At 36.8% G+C, this 27,365-nt stretch overlaps 1 protein-coding gene across 4 annotated transcripts in view; it reads left to right on the top strand.

Moving 5' to 3' along the window:
* Positions 1–27,365, top strand: part of prpf40a (PRP40 pre-mRNA processing factor 40 homolog A) — a 50,974-nt gene that overhangs the window by 10,718 nt on the left and 12,891 nt on the right. For all 4 annotated transcript variants that reach the window (XM_077215248.1, XM_077215249.1, XM_077215251.1 and 1 more), the window contains 20 exons: positions 872–955; positions 5,637–5,664; positions 5,747–5,769; positions 5,918–5,962; positions 6,452–6,562; positions 7,513–7,633; positions 7,726–7,750; positions 8,562–8,777; positions 10,102–10,207; positions 12,379–12,443; positions 12,559–12,723; positions 13,387–13,495; positions 15,828–15,978; positions 16,106–16,239; positions 18,831–18,945; positions 19,286–19,377; positions 19,455–19,571; positions 23,705–23,842; positions 23,981–24,076; positions 26,259–26,345. In XM_077215248.1, the coding sequence (XP_077071363.1) occupies positions 872–955; positions 5,637–5,664; positions 5,747–5,769; positions 5,918–5,962; positions 6,452–6,562; positions 7,513–7,633; positions 7,726–7,750; positions 8,562–8,777; positions 10,102–10,207; positions 12,379–12,443; positions 12,559–12,723; positions 13,387–13,495; positions 15,828–15,978; positions 16,106–16,239; positions 18,831–18,945; positions 19,286–19,377; positions 19,455–19,571; positions 23,705–23,842; positions 23,981–24,076; positions 26,259–26,345 (2,028 nt within the window). The remainder of the gene's footprint in view (positions 1–871; positions 956–5,636; positions 5,665–5,746; positions 5,770–5,917; positions 5,963–6,451; positions 6,563–7,512; positions 7,634–7,725; positions 7,751–8,561; positions 8,778–10,101; positions 10,208–12,378; positions 12,444–12,558; positions 12,724–13,386; positions 13,496–15,827; positions 15,979–16,105; positions 16,240–18,830; positions 18,946–19,285; positions 19,378–19,454; positions 19,572–23,704; positions 23,843–23,980; positions 24,077–26,258; positions 26,346–27,365) is intronic.

Raw genomic sequence — 27,365 nt, 5'->3', positions numbered from 1 at the left:
ATTAATACAAAGAGACATAACTACTTGTAAAGGTAGTTTATTTAAATTTAAACACATTTAACAACGAATTACCTACACAAAAACAAGTAAAACAACTAATGGCAAAAACCGCAGACCTCACTCTCGCTTGCTATATCTAATCAGTCAGTACAGTACACTAATGTTTCTGTTTAACGTTAAATAAAATGAGGCATACAATTCCGAGAAATGTGACAACGAACTTTTACTCTGAGGTTCATAAAAAATAAAGTGCTATTACAAATGAAAAAGGCTACTTACATTATTTGGTGCTTGTATTAAAAAAAGGAAGAAAAAAAAAAACTTACATAGCTTGCATACAACTTTATCTCGCGGCTCCACAATTTTACCATCCACCGACCAAATTCCAAAGTACTTCCAGACATGGCTTTTTAGATTTTGGGGGGTTAAAATCAATTTCTCTGCTGCGGTCGAGTTGGGCTCTGCACTTTCTGCCATCTTCCATGTAAATCAACTTTCAGCAGTGACGCTGTGCCAGTGCGACTCCCGTGACCTGTTCCTGATCCTTCAGGTAGCGTGCGCACGCCTCCGCTACCGCGTTTTTTCCCCCCACATTCGAATATTAATTTTCACCTTCGAATTTCTGTTTTTTAAAACTATTCGAATATATATTCGAATTTAGAATATTCGTTGACAGCCCTAGTGTGTGAGAGAGATGAATGGTGTGTCAGTGGATGTTTTTGTATGTGAGGTTTACATTGTAATCTGGGACTGGAGAATACAGAGCACAAGATGTGCTTTTACTCCTTTCAGCGCATGCCTTCCTTTCCCCATGCGCAGTGTAGGAAGGAAATTATCAGTTCACATTAATTTTTCATAACTTTTTTCTTAGATGCCAGCCATGATGCCACCAATGATACCAGGAATGATGATGCCTCCCCGGATGCCAGCTGCATCAATCCAGCCTACAGGACCGGTAAACTAGCCTGTATATCACACTATTCCATCAGTGCTGGTTAAATATAGACCTTCACATGCTGTCAGCAGTCTGAATAACCCTAAAGAACACACTGCAAAGTGGCAAAGTGTACTAATTTAGAATCAACACCATTTTTTATAGCAATTATCCACGTGTTATGAGTGATAGTAGCAGAAAAACATCAGCTTGATCGAATTTATTTCAGTGTATGATACGTCTCCTTCCCTACAGCACACTTTGTGACTGTTAGGAGTGTAATGGTTCAAATTACTCATGGTTTGGTTTGTTTCACGGTTTCAGGATCATGTTTTCTGTACGATTCTGTATGTGATATGTTCAGGAAAAAAGGACTACTGTCAAAAAATCTAACTACAAGAAATAACACAAATAAAAACAATTGAGTAAAGATACAAAATAAAATAGTGTTTTCCTGGTAGGTCTAACTGTAGTTTTCAGGTACAGAAATTAAAGTAATCAAACGTAAAGTAACACTGCATATGAAATTCACTGTATAAATTAAATAAAGATTAATCCTTATAAACATACTAAGTTATTCAGTAAAGCAGTGAGTGATTTCTTTTGTTGTTTGATTAACTTTAAAAACACAGACAGCAGCAAGAATATTAGGCTGCTGTTATTTAAGACATAATGCATGGATCCAATATACTGTTACATATACGTCGTCTTTCTCGACTGTTTACATTCACTTAAGACAGGGGTAGGCAAGTTCGGTCCTAGAGAGCTGCTGTCCTGCAGAATTTAGTTCCAACCCTAATCAAACGCACCTGAACAAGCTAATCAATGTCTTCAGGATTACTAAAGGCGGGCGTACACGGTGCGATTTTTGCTGTTTTACGAGCTTGCAGATGATTTTTTTCACTCGGGAGAAATCGCGTGTTATGCTCGCATGTCGCGCCTCGTATCGTGTGCGAGGAAGATACGAGCCGAGCCGAGCACCTCTCGACCTCCCGATAATTTTTAAGCATGTCGCAAAAGTTCGGGAGCTGTCGGCTTGCATTCGTGAGGTGTGTGCGGTTGAATGAGCCGATTTGTCGATCTATCTGCATTTGACCAATCAGGAGCTGAGGAAATCCACAGAATAAAGACGAAAATGGTGTGGATTACTAGAAACACTGCTTCAATTAATGTTTTTATGAAGACTTTGTGAAAGGTTAACTAAACAGCATCTGCCGTGTTCCTGCTGGCCAGTATTTGGGATATTTCATTCTGTAACATACAGATCTGTATTATGCTGTTGTTTTTGATAGTGTTATACATTTCTTACAGATTCTTACACGTCACGATGATCATTGCGTTTGTATCTTCCTAACAGCAATTACAGTTTTTATTAAAGCCGACAGAACAATGTTGCCAGATATTGCTACGAAAAACAAGCAAAAACAAAAAAAACAAAGAAATAAAAAAAATCTGAAATAAGTTCAAAGCTTGTGTTTTGGAAATAAGATTAATATATCACGAACCACTTTAATAACTTCCTAAACTGTGACATTAATCCAAAAAAACAAGTCCAGAATACTACTGTCACCTTTCCATTATGTGGATCTGGCAACACGGGATCTGGCACCCGCGCCCTCACTCACAACGCGCTCAAGCTCACTCAAGCCCCGTTTACTGCGCTAGCTTCTCGCAGCAAAATGAATTGCAAACACTCACATGATGAGGTGGTTTAAACGGCTAATTAATCATTCAGAGAGCTTGAAATTTTATTTTTGAATGTGTAGCCTACCGTAACTAAGTTTTTTAACTCATTCACACACACACACACACAAGGGTGACCGGACGTCCGTTTCCCGGTGCTCAAAACGAGCCTATATGTAGCAAAATAATCACGGCTTGTATCAATATTTTATGCAGTTATGAGAGATTTTGGCGCGGAACTTCGTGCAATTTCTTCGGAATTCAGCAGGTCGTAAAATCGTGTCGTATATCACTGCCTCCGTACGATTTTCGGATAAACTCACTCGTAAAGTGTGCGTGGGCATACGATCTTCCGACCGTCAGAATTCGCACCGTGTACACCCGCCTTAAGGCTATAGGCAGGTGAGGATTTTTTTCAGTGTTTGAGCCAAACTCTGCAGGACAGCTGCTCTCTAGGACCGAACTTGCCTACCCCCGACTTAAGACATAACCTACTATGTTTTAGCACCAAGACGGTCATGTTGACATTTTTGTATGAATTTTTCTGTTCAAGCGCAAGCAGACTTTAAAGCGAACTCAAATTAGTACTCATATGTTGTCTGAAGGCCCTTTCACACTGAAAGTGAATCACTGTCGAAATGTTTCTCTTAGTTGTTTATGCACGGAACTCAGAACGAGGTAGTATACAGGATATACATAATATGATTGACCGCTTTTAAGCGAATGAACTCTCTGAATCATAACAGACACGCACAGAAGAAAACAGCACTCTTTACGCTGTTTCAAGCTCTTCATATTGCATAATTCAGTGAAAAATCTATAGAAATGAATAGCATTTTCAGTTTTCAGCTGCATTCAGAGACAGTAAAAAAAAAAACATATTCTGTCTTTGATCCCAAAGTGACATTTCAGAATATGACCCCGATCAAGTGATCATTAGGAACCAAACGTACTGTAACTTTAATAACTCAGTCCAAAAAGAACATTCATTTTGTATATTGCTTACATGCATGCACTCATGTTCTTCAGTCCAAATGAGTCTAATATGATTTTAGATTCTGAAAGCACTATTTATATTATGTACCCTAAACTTGTACCTAATCTGATCCAAATATTTGTGCAATAGATCTTAACAGAATCTTAGTGGCAGCTGCTACATTCAGAAGCAGAGAAAGCCACAGCCAGAATGTCATCAGATCTAAATGCTAGCATAATTGTTGATTTTGCCCTAATGACATATCTAAAAATATGTCTGAAAAAAGTAAAAGCAAGTATTTAGCAAAATACATTTCTTATCACAGTTGAAAATGCTTGTGCTGCTTAAAATTTTTGTGGAAAGCATAATACGTTTTTTCATCTGACGTCTTTACTGTCATTTGATAAATGTAATCTTTGCTAAATAAAAGTATTCTTTAAAAGTAATAAGTAAAAGTATTCTAATAAAAGTAATACATTTATTTAAAAAAACAACTTTATTCACTGACCCCAGAATTTTGACCCGTAGTGTATTTAAACATGAGCACCAGGTCAGTACCGTATTGTAAAATCTGTCTAGCTCAGATGCTCCTTCTGAATAATCTCAGTGTTTGAACGGCACAATTGATTTCTTTCATCAATGTAATCCAGCTTTGCAAGGAGACTTTCTGATGTCTGTGAGGCAATTAAAAACTGTTGAGCTATAGTCAAGACAAGTCATCCTCATTTATATAGCGCTTTTAACAATGTAGATTGTTTCAAAGCAGCTTTACAGAGATAAACATACAATTTAAGGTAACAGAGATTGGTTTGGTTTTATAGTGGCTCTTGAAAAATGTTTTTTCCAGCTAAAGTTAGTTTTGATTGATTCACTCCCGTCTAAATGATCATTTGTTATTAAATTAGGGGCCGCTAAGACGACACCGTTCTCTCTAAACAGACTTTAAACGTGAACCTGTTATAGACGCTGATGGCGTTCACATGCGCATTAAGAATTGATTCTATAGTTATGTGCGTTTGAATATATGTACGCAGGTTTGTAATTCCTTACAAACCATGCCTAAACAAACTGCTTGTCTATAAATTTTGATGCAGAATTTTTATTTTATCTTATCACTTTGGGTAGGTGCGCGAACCGAAAAATTCCAAAACGCTTTATCTGTAGAGTGGTATAGGGATCCTCCATAGGGAGAGGCTAGTTGGCACTTCAGCACTGCATTGTCATCAGGTCCAGGCGAAAGTCCTTCGTCAGATCTGGAAACGGCCTGGATCCAGCAGGCTGCGGATCTGACTGTTTTCAGACAAATATTACCAGACATTATCAAAATGACTAACATCCTTTTAACGAAATGTATTTTTACATTTCATTTTGTGAAGTACATACACATTAGCTGTGACCAGTTCTTTATTTATATGTAGAGAATATCTGACCAATAACATGAAACAACCCAGTTCAATTAGAGTAGCTTAATTCATTTGCTTTTCAAAGCATTACGTCACTAGTGAATATGGATGAAAGGACAACATGGCAGTTTCAGTTCAGTGTATATATAAGATCAAACTAACCATACATGTGCAGTTCTTTATTTTGAACACACCTCCTCAGTCAGTGGTGATTAAGATCTGCTTTCATGTAATCAGCTATATTAAGCATCAAACAGCCTTCGTTAGTTAACCATATTAAATATTGATAGCATCAGTAATAATTAGCGGCAGGCTTTGAGCTGTAGATGAAGACATCTGATCAGATGCAGAATCCAGCTGACGCTCCAGTAGCTGTCAGTCAAACTGCCCTGTCAGTCAGATAGCATTTTCCTTGCCTGCAATTTGGGTTAAGGACACTGCTAATGAAGTTACCTCTGATATCTTTAGATCTGCTCATGGACTAATTTAATTCCAACAATTACTGTCAGAGCTTTCATCGTTTATATGAAGTTTAAAAGATGTCACACACAAATCAAGCATGTTTATTTTATTGGCTTTTTTGTGTAAAAAAAAAAACCGTGTGATTTTGTGTTTTTTCTCTTTCCTTTGTCCATCTCAGCCTGGTGTGAGTCCAGTTGAGCCTGCAGGTAAGAGATAAATGGTTTTTGATCATAATCATATTGTTGATTATTATTTCTAAATGTAATCAGTGTTTTTATTCTATTTCAGCTCCAGCTGCTCCTGGAACAACCGTAAGAACATTGTTAATATTGTATAATTATTATTGGGATTTAAATTTATAGAATTTATTTCCTGTCTCAATAATTAACAAGCCATTTACAATGATTATTGAAGACAAAAAAAAAATTCAACATGGGAATATTATTTATTTCCTCCTAGAGCACCACATCAACTGAGTCTTCACCTGATGAACAGACGAAAAAGGCAAGACACAACAAACAGTTTTTATCTGTCAAAAATGACATTTGCCTGAAATTAAAGTACAGTTAAAAAAAATTTGCATATGAAAGTATAAAACCACTTTATGGAATGGATTGAGTCACTCGTAAAGCACACCAGTTTGATTCATGGCTGTGTCATTCAGACCAGTCTAGTAACTGGATCAGTCAATTCATCAAGCAGTTCTGATTGATTCATTCACAACTTGGACATCTCTGCTTCTCTCGTACATTCTTCAAGGAGAGCCAGGGATCACTTTGCTGTCACACAAAGCCATTATATGGTTTCAGAAGACTGTCATATATGGGCTACTTTTATTGTCCAACTTTTATAATACTTTAATGCCTTTGCTTCTTTTTTGATACTTGAATGAACAATGGTCATACATGGTTTTGTACAACTAAACTAATGACTGCAGGATACAGCTGATAAAATGACTAATGATGTAATGAGTATTCATCATGTCTCTTGCAGAAGTCAGTATGGACCGAGCACAAATCACTGGATGGAAAAACATATTACTATAACACAGAGACCAAACAATCCACCTGGGAGAAACCAGACGAACTCAAATCACCTGCAGAGGTAAAAACAGGTCAACACAACTTTCTCACTTACACAGTCATATTTCATCTGCCAATTACTGCTCATTCAGGAGGTTGTTCTTAAAGGGCACCTATTATGCCAAATTCACTTTTACATTACATTTGACCATAAATGTGTGTTGGCAGTGTGTGTACACAACCACCCTGTAATGATAAAAATCCACCCAGTGCACAAATCATAAGCAGTGTCTCAGAACAAGCCGTTCTCAGGCCATTGTTTCGACGCCGGAGCAGCTGTAGACAAGAATGTCCCCCAAGCGATTGAGGTGTTTTGTTGTTGGATGTAAGAATGAACACAGCAGTCTTCATTTACTCCCGTTGTTACTCGAGGATGGATCTGTACCAACTGTTAGTGATCCAGCTTACAGTCTCCAGAGCGATAGGCCTTACGTTACTGATCACGGCAGAAATGAAATCGAGAGCGCACACTTTATTACAGCTCATTGAGTTGTTTTACGGATATAAAGTTTACCAGTTTACTAAGCACCCACTGAAAAGGTGTGTATATATTTGTTTACTGTTAGTTGTAATGAGTATTTTGTGTACTTTTGTGTACATAATGTGAAATGAATCCAAGTGCTTAACAGATTTTCTGACGGGTGAGATGACTTATCAATTATTATTTTTATTAAGAGTCTTAAGATTGGAGCACTGTTGCAGAAATCCATGCGTTAATATGCACACAATTTGTAGTATAGACAAAACAAATAAGCTGAACCCAACTGATCTTTTTTTATAATGTCAGGAATTTATATATATTAAAAAAAAATCATAAAAAATATGTATTCATTAAACTAGGTGGAAATACAAAGCTCAATTTTTATATATAAAAAAGTTTATTTGCAAGAATATCCTAATTTTTGTGATAAATACTTATGTATTTGTTTCAATGTAAATTGAAACAAACTCAAAGAGATTTGTGTTTTGCAGCAAATGTTGTCCAAGTGCCCGTGGAAAGAATACAAGTCAGACACCGGAAAGCCCTATTATTATAACTCGCAGACCAAAGAGTCTCGCTGGACTAAACCCAAAGAACTGGAGGACCTGGAGGGTCAGTACACAAAGTTGTTCTTACACAAACACAAATCCAAAAATCGTACATGAGAAAATGGTTTAACTTTTTTTCCTCTCTCTTTTCTTCAGCGATGATAAAAGCGGAGGAAAATGGGTGAGCATCAGCTTTATTTACTATGATCACCCAAAAATGAAAATACTGTCATTTACTCAGCCTCATTTTGTTCCAAACCTATGGGTCTTTTGTTTATTTTCAAAACACAAATGAAGATATTTTTAACATTAACCCATAATACACGGTTGTCAATTCAGAAACTTTGCAATGTGTAGTTAGCAGCATGAAAAATCTATATTATATACAGAACTCGAGCAAAGATTGCTGCCATTATAATTGTAGTTGATGATTATAATGTGAGGTACACAAAGCTGAACTCTTTCGAAATTCCCGTTATAATCAGTAAAGCTGGCATTATGTTTATACTTTGTTTATAATGACAGGATTTGCGAGTGTGCAGAACTCACACTGAACAAACTCAGCGGTTTTTAGCAGATTCTGACTAACCTAAACGGATCTGATTGGTTATTGAGTTCACGCGCTCAACAGATATGTCTGTGATTAGCTACAAAGCTCAAAGCGGCAAAAACACATCTGTAAATATAAACCTTTGACGCTCTTCCCAGAGATGCACAAACACTCACAGGAGCGTTTTAAAGCAGCCGGCTATCAGCGGGTACCGGTACTGCAGAACGGCAGGTATCGTCACAGTAAATGAACAAATAAATCTTTGCTGGGACAGAATCATTTTTAATGCTAATTAATTTCAAGATAGTAATTATATAGGTCTGGAAGGGTAAGGTAGTGTCACTGTATTTTGAAATGTAAAATGTGAGTAGACTTTTCATACACATTTTATTTAATTCAAAGATGGTCCAATTATAATGGTCTTTTTCTGTGTCTGTTAAAGGATGGCTGATGTTGTGGCTCCTGGCACCACCCCTGTTCTTCCATCTCAGATCGAGCCTCCTGTTACTGTGGCGGCAGTTGCTGAGACAGAGATTACCATGGCGACAGGCACCTCAGAGGAACCGCCGTCTCACGTGCCCGCTCAGGTTGCTGAGGTCAGCAGTGATGTCATCGTTAACTCCACTGAGGAAATGCCCAGCGTAGAGATGCAACCCAGGTAATTAACTCATATACGTTCAGCACACTTCTCACCATGAAGAACAGATTACATTAAGTACACTACCAGTCAAAAGTTTGCAATAATTAAGATATTTTAGTTTTTGAAAGAAGTCACCAAGGCTGCATTTATTTAATTAAAAATAGACAAAACGGTTATATTGTGAACAATTATTACAATTCAAAATAACTGTTTTCTGTTTGAATATATTTTAAAATGATTTATTCTTGTGATGGCTAAGTTGAATTTTCAGCATCATTACTCCAGTCTTCAGTGTCACATGATCTTTCAGAAATCATTCTAATATATTTTAAATTGTAATAATATTTCACAATATAATCATAATTGTGCCTAATTGTACTTTCTTAATATATCTGGCATTAATTTTTTTATTGATTAACACTACTATTCAAAAGTTTGGGGTCAGTAAACTTTTTTTATTTTATTTAATTCAATAATTTTATTCAATAAGGATGCGTTAAGTGATAGTTCACCCAATAGTGAAAATTCTGTCATCGTTTACCCTCATGTTGTTCCAAACCCCCATAAGACTTCAGAACACAAATTAAAGCAACACGAAGTAAGATTTTTTACCTTAAAATAATGTTTCCAAAATCGTGTCAGTGGTTCATCTAGTCGTGACATGGTGAAATGCACTTATGTCACAGCTTTGTGGTCCTTTATCTGATATATCCACGCTATGTAAGATTGCCAGATCGGGTCGCGTTTCTGTAGTTCTAATGAGACATAAGAAAACTAATAATTTGTTTTGCTTTACCGCAAGCGTTACAATTGGTCGTTTGTGATGTTGCAATACATCATACTTTCATAAAATCATGCATCATACTCTACCTTGCCATTGTTGATTCCAAAGCCGGTGCTGGATAAACAGAGAGCATGTGCGTGGGCGTGTGACAGTAGGCTGCGGTAGACTAAATTATTAACGTAAGCGGTAATGGACAATTCCGCTTCCAACCTGTAGGGCGACCCCAGAGGAAAAGTTACTTGGTGTTGCTTTAAAATCTGAGAGATTTCTGTCCCTCGATTGACAGCTACACAACTACCACTTTCACACTTCAAAAAGTTCATAAAGAGATTGTAAAACTAATCATTAGTTAATCACTGTTAATCACTAACATTTCATTAATTCATAGTCTAACATGATTCACTCATCTCGATCCAGTCATATCTTGATGATTGCGCTACATTGTTTCCTATTGAAAATTCTGATTCAGTTTATGAAATTAAGCATTGGGAATTGTTTTGTGCCACAATGCTCCTTTTTCCACAAAAGGTAACTTTAGTACAAATTTTTTTTTTGCAGTAATGACGTTTCTAAGGAGGAAAGACCTGAGCTGGTGAAAAAAGTTTACAAGTGGAACACAAAAGAGGAGGCAAAGCAGGCGTTTAAAGAACTTTTGAAAGAGAAGGTACATTTTTTTTTTGCTCCCTCTCCCCCCTGCAGTGAGAAGGGAGGTGTTGATATTCCGATTGGGTGTTTCTAAATTTAGTGTGTTTTAATTTGGCGCACAAAGTGCTCCTGTGAGAGCCGTGGCTGTTTAATTGCTGTGAGTGTGATTAGACTGGAGTGAGTGAAACAGAAGACGGTGGAATCGCACGCTTCACAGACCCCTGACAGCCTTTCAGAGAGACACACTCATAATCAATCAAGAACTTGTGTGATGTCAACATGGAGATCTACTTCTCCAAACCTTATCACTCTGTTTTTCTTCTCTTTTCCACCTTTCTGCTAATTTGATGCCCCTCTCTGTGGATGCCCATTTATGCCTCTCAACAATCACAAGAGATATCAATCTAATTATCTATTCAGGTCAAATAAAAATCTCTTTTTCTACCTGATGAAAAATGTCTCATTAATTGTAATTTAGCAAAACTAAACAAAATCCAACTTACAATAAACAGGGTGTCCGCGGGTCCTTAAAAAGTCTTAAATTAGATTTTAAAAATGTAAGGCCATAAAAAGTCTTAAAAAGTCTTATTTTTACTTATGAAAGGTCTTACATTTTCGATGGCAATTTTCCAAATTAAAACTATCTAATTAGCGTACTTTTTTATTTATTATTCGTTCTTTGTGGATTTGCTTGTTCACGTGACATTTCGCGTCACATTTGCGCCAGCATTACGTCTGTCTCCTGCACGCGAAACAGCAGGAGAGGAGAAGAAAGCTGGTTAATTTCAGTTCAATTGTAAGTTCATTCTTTATGTGTGTAGCGGTGTGCGATGTGTATTGTCTATTATGATATTGTAATCATTGTTTTACTTTAACGTTAACTATGTACGAGGGCGCAATGCGAGCTGACATCGCATCGTCTCTCATGCTTGCTTTCACTGCGTGATGTGTCAGTGCAGTTATAGGTATTTTCCCCAATAGACGTATAAAGTTTTTGTATTTTATCATATGTTGTTATCATACAATATTACATCAGCAAGAGGGCTGTTTTCCCGTGCACAATAGCAAATATGATATTTATTTTATATAACAGTTAACTTAAATTAACATTGTGATTTACATTTTATAAACAATATTGTCAATATTGTTTGTTTTCCCTTTATTTCGCTGACGAGAATTTCAAAATGAAACCGTAGCAGAGTCTCAATGCAAAAGACAGCGATGATTTCTTGACTGAAATCCGCGTTTTGAATGAATAATTCAATGAACAATCACTTGCACTTCCTGAATGAATCAGCCGTTTGAACAAATCGGTTGAATGAGTGACTCCCTGAGACTTGCCGCCACCTACTGGCGGGGTTAGTTTCACATTTTAAGTACCCTGTAATTAAAATGTTACAATTAGAAATCAGTTAATATTTAAATATTGAATTAAGAATTGAAAGAATTGAATATCTCATAGCTTTATTTATGCAATTGTAAATGGAGTGTAAATATATTAATGCCAGTTCTGATGCTGCTTCTGTGTCTCCTCTGCACTGCAAAGATGGATTTTGATTTAATGATTTAATTTAACTGGTCACAGTGGCATTGTGGTATTATTCTAATATAATTTAATTTGAATGTTAGAATTTGACATAAAAGGTGATGCATACCTCTAAGTAAAAAAAAAAGTCCATATATGGGTGAAAATGCCCCTGGAAGTCAATTTAAGGTTGCAAATATTGTCCTTTAATAAAAAATGTTAATTTCTTTCACTGCTGTGAACTGACTAGTGCATAGAATATGAAAAATATATGTATCTTCGTGAGTCAGCTGTCAACAACAGGCCTAAACCAGCCATGGTACCAGTACACAAACACAATATAAATATCATCTAATTATCAACAAAACTTTGAAAATATTGAGACATATTTTTGTCAATATTGCGCACCCCTAATGTAAGGTATTAATTTTGATTTCTTCAGGTCTTAAAAAGGTCTTAAAAAGCCTTAAATTTGACTTTAAAAAGTGTGCAGATACCCTGAATAAAGCACTTTCTTATATTTAAAAAGCTTTTCTCTTTTTATGCCATTTACAGTTTTTTCTAACCCCAAATTTTTTCGCAGGCATGTCATGCATCTAGTAACCTTATATAATTTTAAGTCTGGTTTTAAGTAACCTTCCATCTTTCTCCCTCTGTGTAACTAGGGTGTTTCTTCCAATGCATCATGGGAGCAGGCAATGAAGCTGATAATTAACGACCCTCGTTATAGGTATCCACATACTGCATAGCATTATTGTCATTTGATAGCGTTTACATCCTGAGCACTGCACTGAAACTCGCATCTCTTTCCGTGTGTGTGTGTGTGTGTGTGCGCGCGCATGCAGTGCTCTGCCCAAGCTGAGTGAAAAGAAACAGGCGTTCAATGCTTATAAAGTCCAGACAGAGAAAGAGGAAAAGGAAGAGGCCAGAATCAAATACAAGGAGTCTAAAGAGACTTTCCAGCGCTTTCTGGAGAACCATGAGAAGATGACTTCAACCACACGATACAAGTGAGTCTTTTCAGCTCTTTTGATGATGCAACGTTAAACAATTCCCACATACAAATAAAATGTAATAAAAATAATTTTAATTTTAATAATAAAAATGTATACCTTATACTTTAGGTTAAGGAGGTTTGAACAAACACCCTAGTAATTGCATAGCAAAACTCAACACTTATCACCTCAGCTTCATAATGGAGAGTTTTACATGCACAAGCACCACTCTTTTTGAATCTAGTATTACTATAAACAAGGTTATTGATTTTTCAGCTCTGTTTGTTCTCTTTATCTGTCATTGATTCAGAGCAGTTGAACTTTACTCCCCCACTTACTTAGGTGATTAAAATCACATTAGTGTTGTCATGGTGACATGGTTGGAGGTTGTGGTGATGTCACAGAGTTAAATGATGTTATTGTTTTAAATCTCACTAGTAATCAGGCTTTAAATAGCAGTGTTGTTTTTCATGAGTTCCTGTCTGCACTGTGTCATAAGGTCTCATAGATACTCTCCATTATTAATTAGTTGTTATGTGATGTTAAAATGCTGTAATGTCACTGCCCCCTACTGACTAACATTTGAACTGCAGCAATGTTTGTACTTGCACGCACATTAAATTGTTGTTTATAAAAAAGCAGAGGGTTGTTTGTGAGTAAATTTGTGTCTTTGTGCAGGAAAGCGGAGCAGATGTTTGCCGATCAGGAAGTGTGGTCGTGTGTACCTGAGAGAGACAGGCTGGAGATCTATGAAGATGTGCTCTTCTATCTGGCTAAGAAAGAGAAGGTTTGATTGACAGAATCTGGTTATGACTGCTCTCTAATACATATTTACACTAATAACCTAATCACCTACTAATTCGTTTTTTTCTTCTATTTAACAATTTAAATGTTAATATCTTTTTCAGTTGGATGCGTTTCAATATGCAAACTTCAATTATAACGCAATAAACCTGATATGGCTGATAAAATAAAAAACCTTATTAATGTTTTTCTCTTCACATTGGCCACAATGAATAGCACCCTTTTATTAAATGCGTTTTGCAACCTCCTTTTGCCAAGTTAACAACTCTTCTTCTATAATACCTGATGAGATCGGAGAACATCTGACAAGAGATCAGAGATCATTCCTCTATACAGATTCTCTCCAGATCCTGCAGATTCCCAGATCCATGTTGGTGGTGCTTCTCTTCAGTTCATCCCACTCATTTTCTATCGGGTTCAGGTCAGGGGACTGGGACGGTCATGGCAGAAGCTTCATTTTGTGCCCAGTGACTCATTTTTGTGTTTGTTTTGATGTTTGTTTTGGATCATTGTCCTGATGGATGATCCAACCACAGCCCATTATAAGATTTCTAGCAGAGGCAGTCAGGTTTTGATTTTTTTTATGTTGGTATTTGCTATTTGCAAGACGTTCAGGACCTCCAGCAAAAAAATAGGCCCACAATATATAAGATCCAGCAGTATATTTAACTGTAGGCATGGGCTACTTTTCATCCCTGTATGCACCAAACACATCTGGGGCCCTATCTTGCACCCGGCGCAAATGACTTTGTACACGGACGCATGTATCATTCCTATTTTGCACCCGCGCAAAGCGGACTTTTCCCTCCACAGACACGTCGATTAACTAAGAAATACACTTGCGCTCCCTGGGGCGGTTCAGCGCAAAGAGGAAGCGTGTTCCGGCGCAAACTTTCCCTCATGCTATTTTGCTGTTCTATAAAACAATTGCGCCACTGACCAGAAAAAACCTAGTCTAAAGTCAGTGGCGCGTTGCGCGTACATTCAGATGCTATTTTAAGCGCACATGCTTGGCCATAATACAGAGTGTGAACAACGCGCATACACTGTAGATGATTCTCTCATCTACACAGATGCATTTAACTTTTTGCAAATGATACATTATTATAAGGAAAAATATTAAAACACGAGGGAAATCATTGTTGTGTCCATGACGATGGGGAAAATAGGCATAAAGCTTACACATTTACCCAAATTATTATATGCATGTTTAACCGAAGCTAATTTGGGTGGGTTTGTCCCATCCCCAATGTCACTTCTCTTTCTTTTACGGCCCTGACGAGAACATCGATCTCCTCGGCTGAGAACCGATTCTGAAGCACGCCTGGTAAATGCGCCGTTATAGTATTGCGCCATGGAACAAGCGCACCTCGTTCATCATGCTCTTAAAGGGAATGTGATATAAAGCTCTTATTGGTTTGTTTCCCGTTACGCCCAAACCACACCTATGAATAATGAAGCTACTTCAGACCAACCCCTTTTAGATTTGCGCCAGGCGCAAGAGGCATTTATCCCGCCGGGAAAATCGCAACAGCGCCGGGATCCGCCCACAAAGTTACTTGCGCTTTGCGCTTTGACACTTGCGTTTCAGATCGTTAAAATAGGGCCCCTGGTGTGTTTGCTGCCAAAAAGCTCTTTTTTTTTAGTTTCGTCTGACCATAGAATCCAGTCCCGTTCTCCCGTTTGAAGTTCCGGTTGTGTCTGACAACTAAATATGCTGAAGTTTGTTTTTGGATGAGCAGATGATTTTTCTCGAAACCCTCCCAAACCGCTTGTGGTGATTGTAGGTGCTGTTTGATAACTTTTTTTAAGGCTTTCTGACCCCAAGACAACCAATTTCTGCAATTATCCAGCTGTGATCCTTGGAGAATATATAGACACAGGTCCTCTATAGGCAGATCTGTATAATCTTTTGTTGATATGAACTTCTTAATGAAAAATGCAAATTTTCAATGTTGTAGCTATTTTCTTACTGCCAATTTCTCTTTTGTAATGCTCGACTGTCTTTTGCTGCACATCAGAAGAACTATATTATTTGGTTTTACTCCTTGTGCTGGATGATTAAGGGAATTTGTATTCCTCATATTTATACTCCTGTGAAACTAGAAGTCATGACTGGACCCTTTCATGTTCCTAGTCACCCTGGTGTGATGATACATGTAAAGTGGAATGTATTTCAGAGATATTTTACCCATAAGAATTTCTAGGGTTGCCAATAATGTGGCCAACGTCTATTAGAGAAATACATTTCATAATGTGATTTATCCTGTCTGCAGCCTAATGTTATTTGATAGTGACTCAATGCTTTGTTTCAGGAACAAGCCAAGCAGCTCAGGAAGAGGAACTGGGAGGCGCTGAAGAACATTTTGGACAATATGGCCAATGTGACATACAGAACAACATGGTCTGAGGCACAGCAGTACCTGCTGGACAACCCCACTTTTGCTGAAGACGAGGAGCTACAGAGTATGAACACACACACACACACACACAGTAACAGCCGCCTCCACATGATGATGCTTTTAACCCGCATAATGTGAGCAAGTGTGTTTGATATAGACAAAGCTTTTATCTTCCTCTCTCTGTGTGTTAGACATGGACAAGGAGGATGCGTTGATCTGCTTTGAGGAACACATCCGTGCTCTTGAGAAAGAGGAGGAGGACGAGAAACAGAAAACTCTTCTGCGAGAAAGACGCAGACAACGCAAGAACAGAGAGTCCTTCCAGGTGACACACACACACACGCGCGTAACTGTCCTGGTTTGTCCGCTGCGTCACCTGTCCAGGCTTGCTAATATGAAAAGCACTCACCTTGATTAATTGGAACTTGATGCTGGAATATCAACAAAGTCTGTGATGACACAAGATCTGTTTGACCGAGTTTAAGGTACAGCGGGTCATTATGCCATGAGGGAGACAGAGTGCTAAAGCATCACTCAGCTTTATTAACACTCAGAAACCCACTGGAGTATAAATATTGTTCAAAGCGATTAATAGATAACTATTCTACAGTTAATATGAGTTCATATGCATACAACAGCTCACACTCTGAAATTTTATTAGCGATACATTTGGATCAAAAATGTTTACAATTTAAATCTCCCATGTCACTAAGACCACAGAATGGGAGAGTATGGAATTTGATTTGAGTATTTTTTGGGTCTGGGGTAAGTATGGAAATAAATATGCTTTCAGACTATTACCCCTATTCAGTTTCCTAAAACAAAATATTGAGAATTTCTAAAGAAAATAAATGATCATTTAGTGGTCATTTAACATGACTGAATAAATTCAAAATGCATATTTGTATTGCGCAAAACTCTCATTTGAACTGTACTTTATACTGAATATTAGGGCTTTGCTCAGAATATCGATATGACGATACATCGTCAGGAGTTCACTCCTGACGATGCGCGTTTCGATACAGCAACTGCTGTATCGATACTGTCGTGCTTTTGAATGTAGCCAATTCAGGGCTCGAATTTCAGCACGGGATTGCGAGTATTAAGCATTATTCTAATCATTCCCGCAGGTCTCCCACTTATAATGCGGGAAATTCCCACAAACAATGATTGAGTATTCAGCTGTGCCGCGTCTTTTGTCTCTCAAAATGGGTTGCTCAAGGCAAGTGTCAAACGCGCTGAAGGCGGCGATACTACACTCGCTTTTAGGAGTTAGGACATGACGGAATATTCACTTGCATATTCGTGCGAGCATTACATTGTCACTTAAGTTTACCATTCGCTCGTCTTTTTAAGTCTTACCACGCTAAACATTCAAGCGATTTTAAACTATTCAGTACTCGCACGCTCTCTGAGAGATGGTTTTCTCTGCATGCTTACATAGAGTAAAGCCGCCTCACAAACAGCCTGTGAGTAACAAAAGTTATTTTTCACGGATTAGCCTATATCGCGTTTACAGACAAAAACAAGCAAAATTATGTCAAAAATGTCAGTCTTGCTGAGTATCCAACACAGTCGGTTATGTCTTAAATAAGCATAAAATGCATGTGACAGTATGATGAAAACAGGATCCGTGCACTAGCTCTTAAAGTGACAGCAGCCATATGTGTCTGTCATTAATATTGTTGTCAAAACAACAAAAGATAGCTTTAATTATAAGGAATCTGGATTTATAGTCGATGTATTTAATTTAGTCAGGACTAAAATACTAACCTATGTTATTTTACATTTAATTACTTTACGTTTCTGTAGTATTTCTGAATACTAGTGCTAGACCTATTCAAAAACTTTTCTCTTTATTGGTAGGCTTAGGGCCTTAGGCTATCTTTATTCTATTGTATTTATTTGTTTAAAATGATTTTCAACATAATGTAATTTCTGTGTTTGGTGCACATTCCAACACTTATTTAATTTAACTCTCATTGTTTTTTAATGACAAAAACTAAGTAGTTTTTCAGTTATCACAACTGTTATAACACTGCTTATTCAATAAAGATATTACTGTTACTTAACTCTGCTCAAAAGAAATTTAAATTCCAAATTGATCCATATCGTGATACATATCGTGGCTTTAGTATCGTGATGCTGATCGTATCGTGACATTGTTGGTGATGCACAGCCCTACTGAATATAATTCTGATAATAATGCTATATGGGTGAATACTTTATGGGTAAGGACCTGATAATAAGTTGTCATAATTGCCTGCCATTATTATTAAAAATATAATTGGGTTACTGCCTATTTAGCAGCATTACAGCATACATAGTCAGAATGGAGCACACATGTTTACAGTCAAATTTTAAACCATTGATTCACCAGATGGTAAATTTGGTCTGAAAAATCTACTGAGAAGTTTGAAAATCTGAATTGAATTTCTTTTTTCTAATGTGAAGGAACCCTCAAAGACACCATGTCACTTTGCTGATACCATTGCTGACTAGTTTGGATCTAAATTAACTTTATTTTTGCACTTCTTGTATAGTGATGACATGATCACATTCAAGCCTGCATCTTACTGGAAAAGCTTTTTTTAAAGTCTGTTTCTGCAATTAGAAACCTTGAAAACGTGCAATTTTGAAACACTTAATTTAATATATTAAAGTATATATGCATAAACATCATGTTTGTTTTATAACCAGTGGATTCCAAAAAACTCATTTTTTAAAGTGGGAAAAATTAAATGTACCATCAGTATTAATAATTTGTGAAGGACAACATCCTTGGCATGGTTGTAAAGGTGTGTGTGTGTGTGTGTGTGTGTGTGTGTGTGTGTGTGTGTGTGTGTGTGTGTGTGTGTGTGTGTGTGTGTGTGTGTGTGTGTGTGTGTGTGTGTGTGTGTGTGTGTGTGTTTTCAGAAATTCCTGGATGAGCTTCACGATCATGGGCAGCTGCACTCCATGTCTGCCTGGATGGAGATGTACCCGACCGTCAGCGCTGATATCCGCTTCAACAACATGCTGGGCCAGCCAGGTCTCTCTCGCTCGCTCGCACAAACGCTCAGAGCGTGGCAGGCTTTGATGTTGATGAATAATACATGTAAAAGGGTCCTGTCCTCATTTCTGACAGTCTCCATTTCACCAGTACAATCTGTGAACTCCACATGACTCTGAACATCAGCACATATAAAAAGGGACTATATCTTATTTTGGGCAATCTAAAACTAAATAATTGAATGGCGAATAAAAAGGCCTTTTATATTATGATTGTCTATGATAATTATTAGTAAATGCATTGCAATTGGATATTGTATAATCATTTATTGTAAAAGTGATAAGCTAATCAACATTGTTATACCGTTTGTAAATTGTAGGCTCCACCCCTCTGGACTTATTCAAGTTTTACGTGGAGGATCTGAAAGCTCGTTACCATGACGAGAAGAGAATCATTAAAGACATCCTGAAGGTGAGAGCGAGAGACTGACGATCAGTGTTTATCAGATCTGTGCTGAAGCTCTTGATATAGTGTGTGTGTTTGTGCAGGATAAGGGCTTCCTGGTGGAGATCAACACAGGCTTTGAGGATTTTGGCTCAGTGATCAGCTCTGATAAACGCGCCACCACGCTGGATGCAGGAAACATCAAATTGGCCTTCAACAGTGTAAGCAGACTGCCTTGCTGTACTTTATTCAAATGAACCCTGTTCCATAATGCAGTGAGATGCCTAAGCACATTTTAAGGCAACAAATTATGGTTTTCATCCAACATGAAGGCAGGTAGTGAGTCCCAAAATTCGAAAGCTGCATTGCATGAATACTTCACAGAAAAGGCAATCCCACAAACCAATCTCTGTTACCTTAAATTATATGTTTATCTCTGTAAAGCTGCTTTGAAACAATCTACATTGTTAAAAGCGCTATGTAAATGAGGATGACTTGACTTGACTTGACTAAATGCTGACTGTGTTGCTAGAGTTGAGGTTTCCATGACAGATTGGGCTATTTTAAAATAGAAACAGGTAGCATTTTTTGGGGCTACTTGGAATTAACAGTGGCTGCAAAAAAATGATTTGCAGATGCAAGACTGAACTTGCTATTCATTAAGGAATCTTGAAAATGTATCTGCATAAGTATTAAACGGCAAAAACTGTTTTCAACATTGATAAAACAATGAACCATTGATAACTGAGCACCAAATCAGAATATTGGAATTATTACTGAAGGATCATGTGATGCTGAAGAAAGTTCAGCTTTGTCATCACAGGAATATATTACATTTTAAAATACATTAAAAAAAAAAAAAAAAATTCAAATTGTAATTTTCACTATTACTGTTCTACTGTATTTTTGATTAAATAAATGGTGAACTTGGTGAACATAAGACTTTCAAGAACAATAAAAAAAACAATAAAAAAATCTTAATTTAAAAGGATTGACCAGTAGTATACATTGTGAATATTAAAGACTACAATGTGTTAAGCACATTGGCAAATGACAATAAAAAAAAAAAAAAATATATATATATATATATATATATTTATATTTTACTTTAGAGTATGGCTTTTTAGCTTAGCAACATGCTGGTATCAAGCTATATTTTCTAATGTAGCTTGCGTTCGGGCTGAAGGAAAAAATCGATTCACATATCTCTTCTAACGATTTCAGAAATCAATATTCGTCTGTTAATAATGTAATGTTGATGGAACAATGAGCAGTTTTGCCCCTGGGAAGTTTAGAGCGCTCAGGCTTGCAACAGGGGGCAAATGTAGCTTATTTGACAACAACAGGTCCTATATCATTATTTTAATTAATAGAAATTAGCCTTAAATAATGTATAATTACCGTCACACATTAAGCTTTATGTACTTTTTACACATTAGAAGCGCATTCAATGTGTAAGTAAGTACATTTTATCTATATAGCACATTTACACATAGCTGGGCTATCCAAAGTGCTGCACAGAGTAAAAAACACATCGAAAACAGAAAAACAACCAAACAGAACAGACAGAAATAGCATCAGAAGAAAATTAAAATGCCAGGGAATAAAAATAAGTTTTCAATTTAGATTTAAAAATAGCTATTGAAGGTGCAAGGTGGATATCCAGAGGCAATTGGTTCCATAAACGTGGGGCGGCAACAGCAAAGGCTCTATCTCCCTTAGATTGTGAACGGGCAAGTGGTTGCCGTGGAAACAAACAATACCTGGGCTGCGTTCAGCCCAGACAAAAAGTTGCAAAACATTTTTTTTAAACGGGAACGGTGGTGCGTTGAACACCCTGTTCTGATGACGCAAGAGTTGCAACTATGACAGCTGAGAAGGCCATTCTTTGTGTTTTTCTTGAAGAATTGTCGTAACCTGATGAAATCGGTATACATACGTCTTTTTAATACTGCAAAATACGCCCAATGTTACAATAAAATACAATTTTACTTGTGTAGCACGTTTAAAAACAACTGGTGTTGACCAAAGTGCTTTACAAAAGCCAAAGAAACAAACAATAAGGTAGAAAACACATAAAACGGTAAAGCAAAGAACAATAAAAATGGATAACCTATGAAATAAAAATTAAAAAAAATATATATATATACAAAAGCACGATCACCCCTATTTTTAAGTCTAGTTCTAGGAACCGATAGTAGATCTGAGTGATCTTGACTGTGAGGGCGGATGTAGTAGTTCAGATAGGTACTGTGGAGCCTGGTTCTGCAAAGACTTAAAAACAAATGTTACAGTCACTGCACTTGTTCTCTAGAATAAAGGAGAACATCCCAATCGAGTGAAGGGATTTGTGGAAACTGGTTCCTAATTATTGTAAGCAACATTTGCCTCACATTTCAGGATGAATATACAAACATTTCAGGTGAAGGATAATCCACTTCTCACCTCCAAGACTGTGTTATAATCTATATGACCATATTATTTTTATTGTATTAGACTTATCATTATTGCTGATCACTGTTGTTGATATGCTATATTTTTACTATAAAACTTTTACAACAAACATGCCTTCTAATAACTTTAAGTGTTGTCTATTTGCTGCAGCGGACACATTTGTAAACGACTTTACTTGGACCCATTGTGCGAGCTGTGTCTTTAATACTGCGTGGCTTATATACATGTTGCTGTTGATTGGGCTGACATTTGACACACTCACCAAACAAGAGAAAACGTATCTTAAACCCCGTTGCACACCGTTTCCAGGAAACATGTCGTTCAACACAGAAACCGTAGCAAAACGTTGCGCACCGGTTTGACCTTGAACGTGCCCCTGTTGTAAAAGTGAATGAAAACATCCTGTGTACGAGTCTAAATCACTAAGTATTGAGAATGAAACGACTTGTATTATATTTTCTAACCCAAAACGATCAGCCAATGATTGGAACCAGCTGATAATCACACATTTTGATGATGCAAAAGACTAACGCATGCTCACATCATAAGAAACGCTGAGAAACAATGGCACAAACAAAAATCAAAACAAGCCCCTTAAAAACCCAATATAATAAACAGACATGGCAAAACTGTACCAGGGAAACAAATATATACAATAATTAGTATTACCAATGTCATAAAAAAAAAGGCATGAAATTTTATTTATTATGTTTAAATAGTTAGATTTTGTTAGATTGCAGTATTTCCCCTACGATTTTCTTCAGGGGGGGTGGTAGACACCCGAAACTACTTACTACTACGGCGTTACGGATATGTGGTGTAAAATTTTTAGTAATCAAAAAGCATGTCTAATTAATTGAAATCATGAAACTTATACAACTATTAAACTTATACAACATTAAAAATTTTTTTAAAAAAACCCACACATATTCGGTGGTGTTTTGTCTAGTAATCAAATGAAGACACAAAACAGTAATTTCATTTATTTTAATCATATGAAATCAAACTTTTTGTCAAACAATGAGCTTTACTGTTAAAATTATAACACGAAAGAATTTTTTTTATTATTCCTTAAAACAGGAAAAACAAAGTTTTGATGATGATTTATTTGCATTTGTGTTAGTATTATTATTACATTGAGACGTATCTAAATTCTACTGTTCAACAGCAATATTTTTCTGTCAAGTTAAACCAAACTTTTATTTTGACGGGTTGCCGTGAAGACCTTGAGTTTGTGTTTATGACATGACGATAGTTTTTCTCAATTGAAGCGGTTAAATGCTCACAAACTGACTTTCAGAGCAGATCTAAAGTCTGGAGATGAAGTTCATGCATTCGTGTCCTCATATTGGCAAAAAACAGCGCGAGCGTCACACATGCTTCGTGTGTGTGTGAGAGGTAAATGAAACTGCGCGTCGTCTGCACCAATCATTCAACTGAACTGTTTATTTATTCATCAAAAATTCCACAGAATTTTGCGTTATACATTAAATTCCGTATTTATGAAGAGATTCCGCGATTCCGGAAAAAAGGTTAGAAAATGCATATTTATTATCGAATCGAAATTGGATTAAGAATCGATTCTGGATTTTAAATCAAATCGTGGCCCCAAGAACCAATTTTAATCCAAAAGATTCCCACCCCTAGTTTGTGTGCTGATTGCAATTTGTCCGTGTGAGTTGCTGCCTTTGAAATGAAACCTCATAAGCGACTGACGTGAATGATTCTACAGTGTGGATTCTGTCTTGCCTGTGAAGACTTTAGAAAGAAAGCCATCAGAGAGAGTTTGGAGCAGAGAACCAGTGTGTTTAGTTCATGTTTACTGATTAATGAGGTGATATTCATATGAGTTCATATTCATTGTCTTTTGTTTGGTTTCCTTTCCTGGTTCTGCTTGTAGTTGCTGGAGAAGGCTGAAGCACGTGAGAGGGAGAGAGAGAAAGAGGAGGCCAGGAAGATGAAGAGGAAGGAGGCGGCGTTTAAGAGCATGCTGAAACAGGCCACGCCCCCTCTAGAGCCTGAGGCCACATGGGAGGGAGTATGTCATGCTATTACAATAAATATCAACAATTATACAGTTTATCTATTTGAAGTAGAACCTATCTGAAGTGACTCCTTATGATGTATTAGTCTTCCTCTACTGATCTGGTGTGAATGTGTGTTCATGCTTGCTCAGGTACGAGAGCGTTTCCTAAAAGAGCCTGCGTTTGAGGACATCACTCTGGAGTCTGAAAGGAAGAGGATATTCAAAGACTTCATGCATGTACTAGAGGTATAAAATAATTATGAATGGTTTTTACAAGACTTTTTAAAGGCAGATTCATATGTACAAGAATTGACTTGAGATTAGGTGTGTTCATTTTTTCTGTACGGTTTATCTTGTGATATTCAAGTTTGTTTGTTTTCTATTTAAATTTTTTTATTATTAGTATGCTCTTTTTTTTTTCTTTTTTTTTTTGATTGCCAGCTTTCTTTAGTGTGTAATGATTATGTTTGAGCATGAAAAGGTCTGCAAAGTTACAAAGTCAAAGCTCAAAATTGCGACCATTTTGGTCAAATATGCTCCCAAAATTGAATCTGTGCTACATCAATTTTTTAAAGAGCATTTATGCGAGTGTAAAATTGTTTTGGTGCAACTTTTTTTCAAGAGATGCACCGGCCATAAATGGCGGTTTTTAGTTTAATATTGGCTGATCTCTATTCCGGACTTGCTCACTGCATTGCAGTAATTTCCTGAAATGTCATTTGTGTGAAAATATTACGAAGTCTCTTAACAGAACATTAACACAGGCTAGAGACACGACATGCTGAAGACTGACGCAAAGAGGAGAGCGCAGACGTGCAGCAGAGAAAATACCAGGCACAGCAAGATCACTGTTTGTGATGCTTGAAATATCGAAAGAAAAATATAAAAATTAAATTGGTCTTGGGATTTATATGAATATCTCTGAAGGGAATTACTTCAGAAATTACTACTTGAAATTGACTTTTCCTCTTCCCTCCGTATAAAGTCGTGTTTATTAGCGCAGCTGCTTCGTTTACAGTGGTACCCAAGCGGTACCTAAGAAACGCTTATTTTCCATATTCGCCACCTGAATTTGCATTTTCATTCAGTCTGTCTGCTATTTTTTTTTTTGTGCAAGCAGGGCTCCAGACTGCGACCAAAATACGACCATTTTTCCTGCCTGTGCGAACACAACGCACTGGTGCGACCACAACGTTGCCGAGCAGCGAATTCAAACAAAATGAAAGCGGAACAAAAATGTGCTACTCATTTCATGGACCGTTTATTAGTTCGGACCAATAAAAGACAGCACAGCGCCCAGAACTTGCCAGTCGCGGGCCGATCTCGATCATGCGACACTGTTTCTAGGAGATCCAGTGAAGAAATCCATTGACTTCGCCTCCGAATTAATTACATCCTTGCTGCGAGATCCAGTGAGAAACACTCCGATTTGGCGCAGAGTTCTCATTTATAAACCATAGATCAGCGTTGAAGTGGAAACCAGGAGAAACACTTATAGAAGGCTTTCAGTTCACAAATCAGCAACTTTCACCATTGATTTTTGCTAATGTAGTAACTCTAAGCATTACTATGGTATTGTGACAGAAATGGTCAAACGCTTACAAGTACTACATATCTTTTTCCAGCACTTCAAAACTATAATATCATAAATGTTATTTTTAATGTGACCAACACATTTTTTGTTCATCCTTGAAAGATTATTATAAACATTATAAACAGTAGGATGCTTATTGGATATTTTCACTCCCTAATATATTTTTTTTTGTAATCGTTTTCCTTTTTAATTTAATCGTTTTGCTTTTTAATTTATATTAAGACATTATGAATGATAATAATTACATTTAATTTCATCTACACCCTAAATTAAGTTTAGTGCTTTATTGTCAGCCCCATTGCTGCCAGATCTGTGTTGTAGAACTCAGTGTCTCGGTGCTGCTGCCTCAGATGTTAGTCTGGAGCCCTGTGAACTTAAAATAAAACTGCTTAATTTCAAGACTTAACATACAGATATTACAATGTGCAATCTAATTTAAATCAAAAACAACTGCGCATGCTACATTTGTATAGCATCTTTGTTTGGATTGTGATTAAAATGCAGTGGTTGCATCTATTTTTCAAATTTCAAATGTGTTCAAAATCCTGCTTGAAGTGGTTGACCAATCACAACACAGTGATCCATCTAACCAATCAGATCACATTGTGCTTTTAGGAACTAAACCGAGCATTACTGACAGACTGGGAAGAGTGATGCTGCAAAATGTAAAATATGGGAACAATATTTGAAGCATGAAAACCTATTCTAGTTTTTAAAAATCTAAAAAAACAAGTAAAAGGGCATAATAGGTCGCCTTTAAAAGAAAATGGAAAGCCTGTCAACTAATTTGAGTCAATAATTCAGTAATTAATTGATTATCTGATTTCTTTACAGCACGAATGTCAGCATCATCACTCAAAGACTAAAAAACACTCCAAGAAATCCAAGAAACACCACAGAAAACGTTCCCGATCTCGATCTGTGAGTACTACCTCTAGTCATCTCATAACATCTCCCTTTTGGGAGATATTTGTCGTTCTGACATTGAAATTGGCCATTCATGTGGCTTGTATATGAACGTATCTGTGAAGGGAACTGTCTTCAGAAAAGTTTCGATGGCATTTTCTTTTGGTCTTACCTCTATATAATGGCAAATACAGTGGTGTAAAAGGGTAACCACCTTTTATTTCTGCTGCTCCTTATGAACCACTGCTGTCAGGGTGAATCTACATTTTCATTCAGCCTATCTGCCGTTTTTGTTCTGACCAATTGAATACAAAAATGTTTTTTTCTTTTTTACTTTGTTTTTGTCAACTTTATTTTAATTGTGAAGTTGTTAAATCATAATCTTTAAAGGCATTTTACAGTTTATGGTGTTGCAAACAAGTAAATTGCTAACCGCTCAATGAATTCAGTCCAGACTAGGGCTATAAACCACGATGTCTCGCAAGAATCATGATGCCGATTATAACAGTCGGATTCCAGACAATTATCAACAATATCAGGAAAAAAGGACAAATATATTTCAAATAGCCCCATATTTACACATATTTATTCACATGCAATAGCTTGACTAAAATATCTTCTATAGGCTAGTAGTTAGTAGGTTTAGGAATAGAAAATCGATTCCAATTCTTCATACCATTCTTTAAGCGCCAAAGAGAACACTTCTGCATGCGTGCTGTTTTCTGTGCTGCGCACACATCCAAAGCGTGCATGTAGTCTTATATAGTGCATGGACAAATACATACATGTAGATACAGTCGGTTTTGTCTTAAGTGAACTTTAATGTTTGAGAAGGAAAAACAGTCGGCCTATTGCATCTGTGTAATTACAGCAGCCCTAATAGATATACACTCGTTGCCACCATTGTTAAGCAAAGAACAAAAGAAAATGAATTTGACAGAATAACTTTTGTAATTTAAGCCTAATCTTTATTTGATTTGCCTGTTTGGAGTTGACTGCTGTAATGCCAACGTGTGTCTGTGTATGCGACTGTTT

Source organism: Siphateles boraxobius, unplaced genomic scaffold (assembly GCF_051911475.1).
Source record: "Siphateles boraxobius isolate OS27281-9 unplaced genomic scaffold, OSU_SipBor_1 7, whole genome shotgun sequence".
Lineage (NCBI taxonomy): Eukaryota > Metazoa > Chordata > Actinopteri > Cypriniformes > Leuciscidae > Siphateles > Siphateles boraxobius.
The sequence above is the reverse complement of the archived record's forward strand: the minus strand, read 5'-3'. Positions and strand labels throughout refer to the sequence as shown.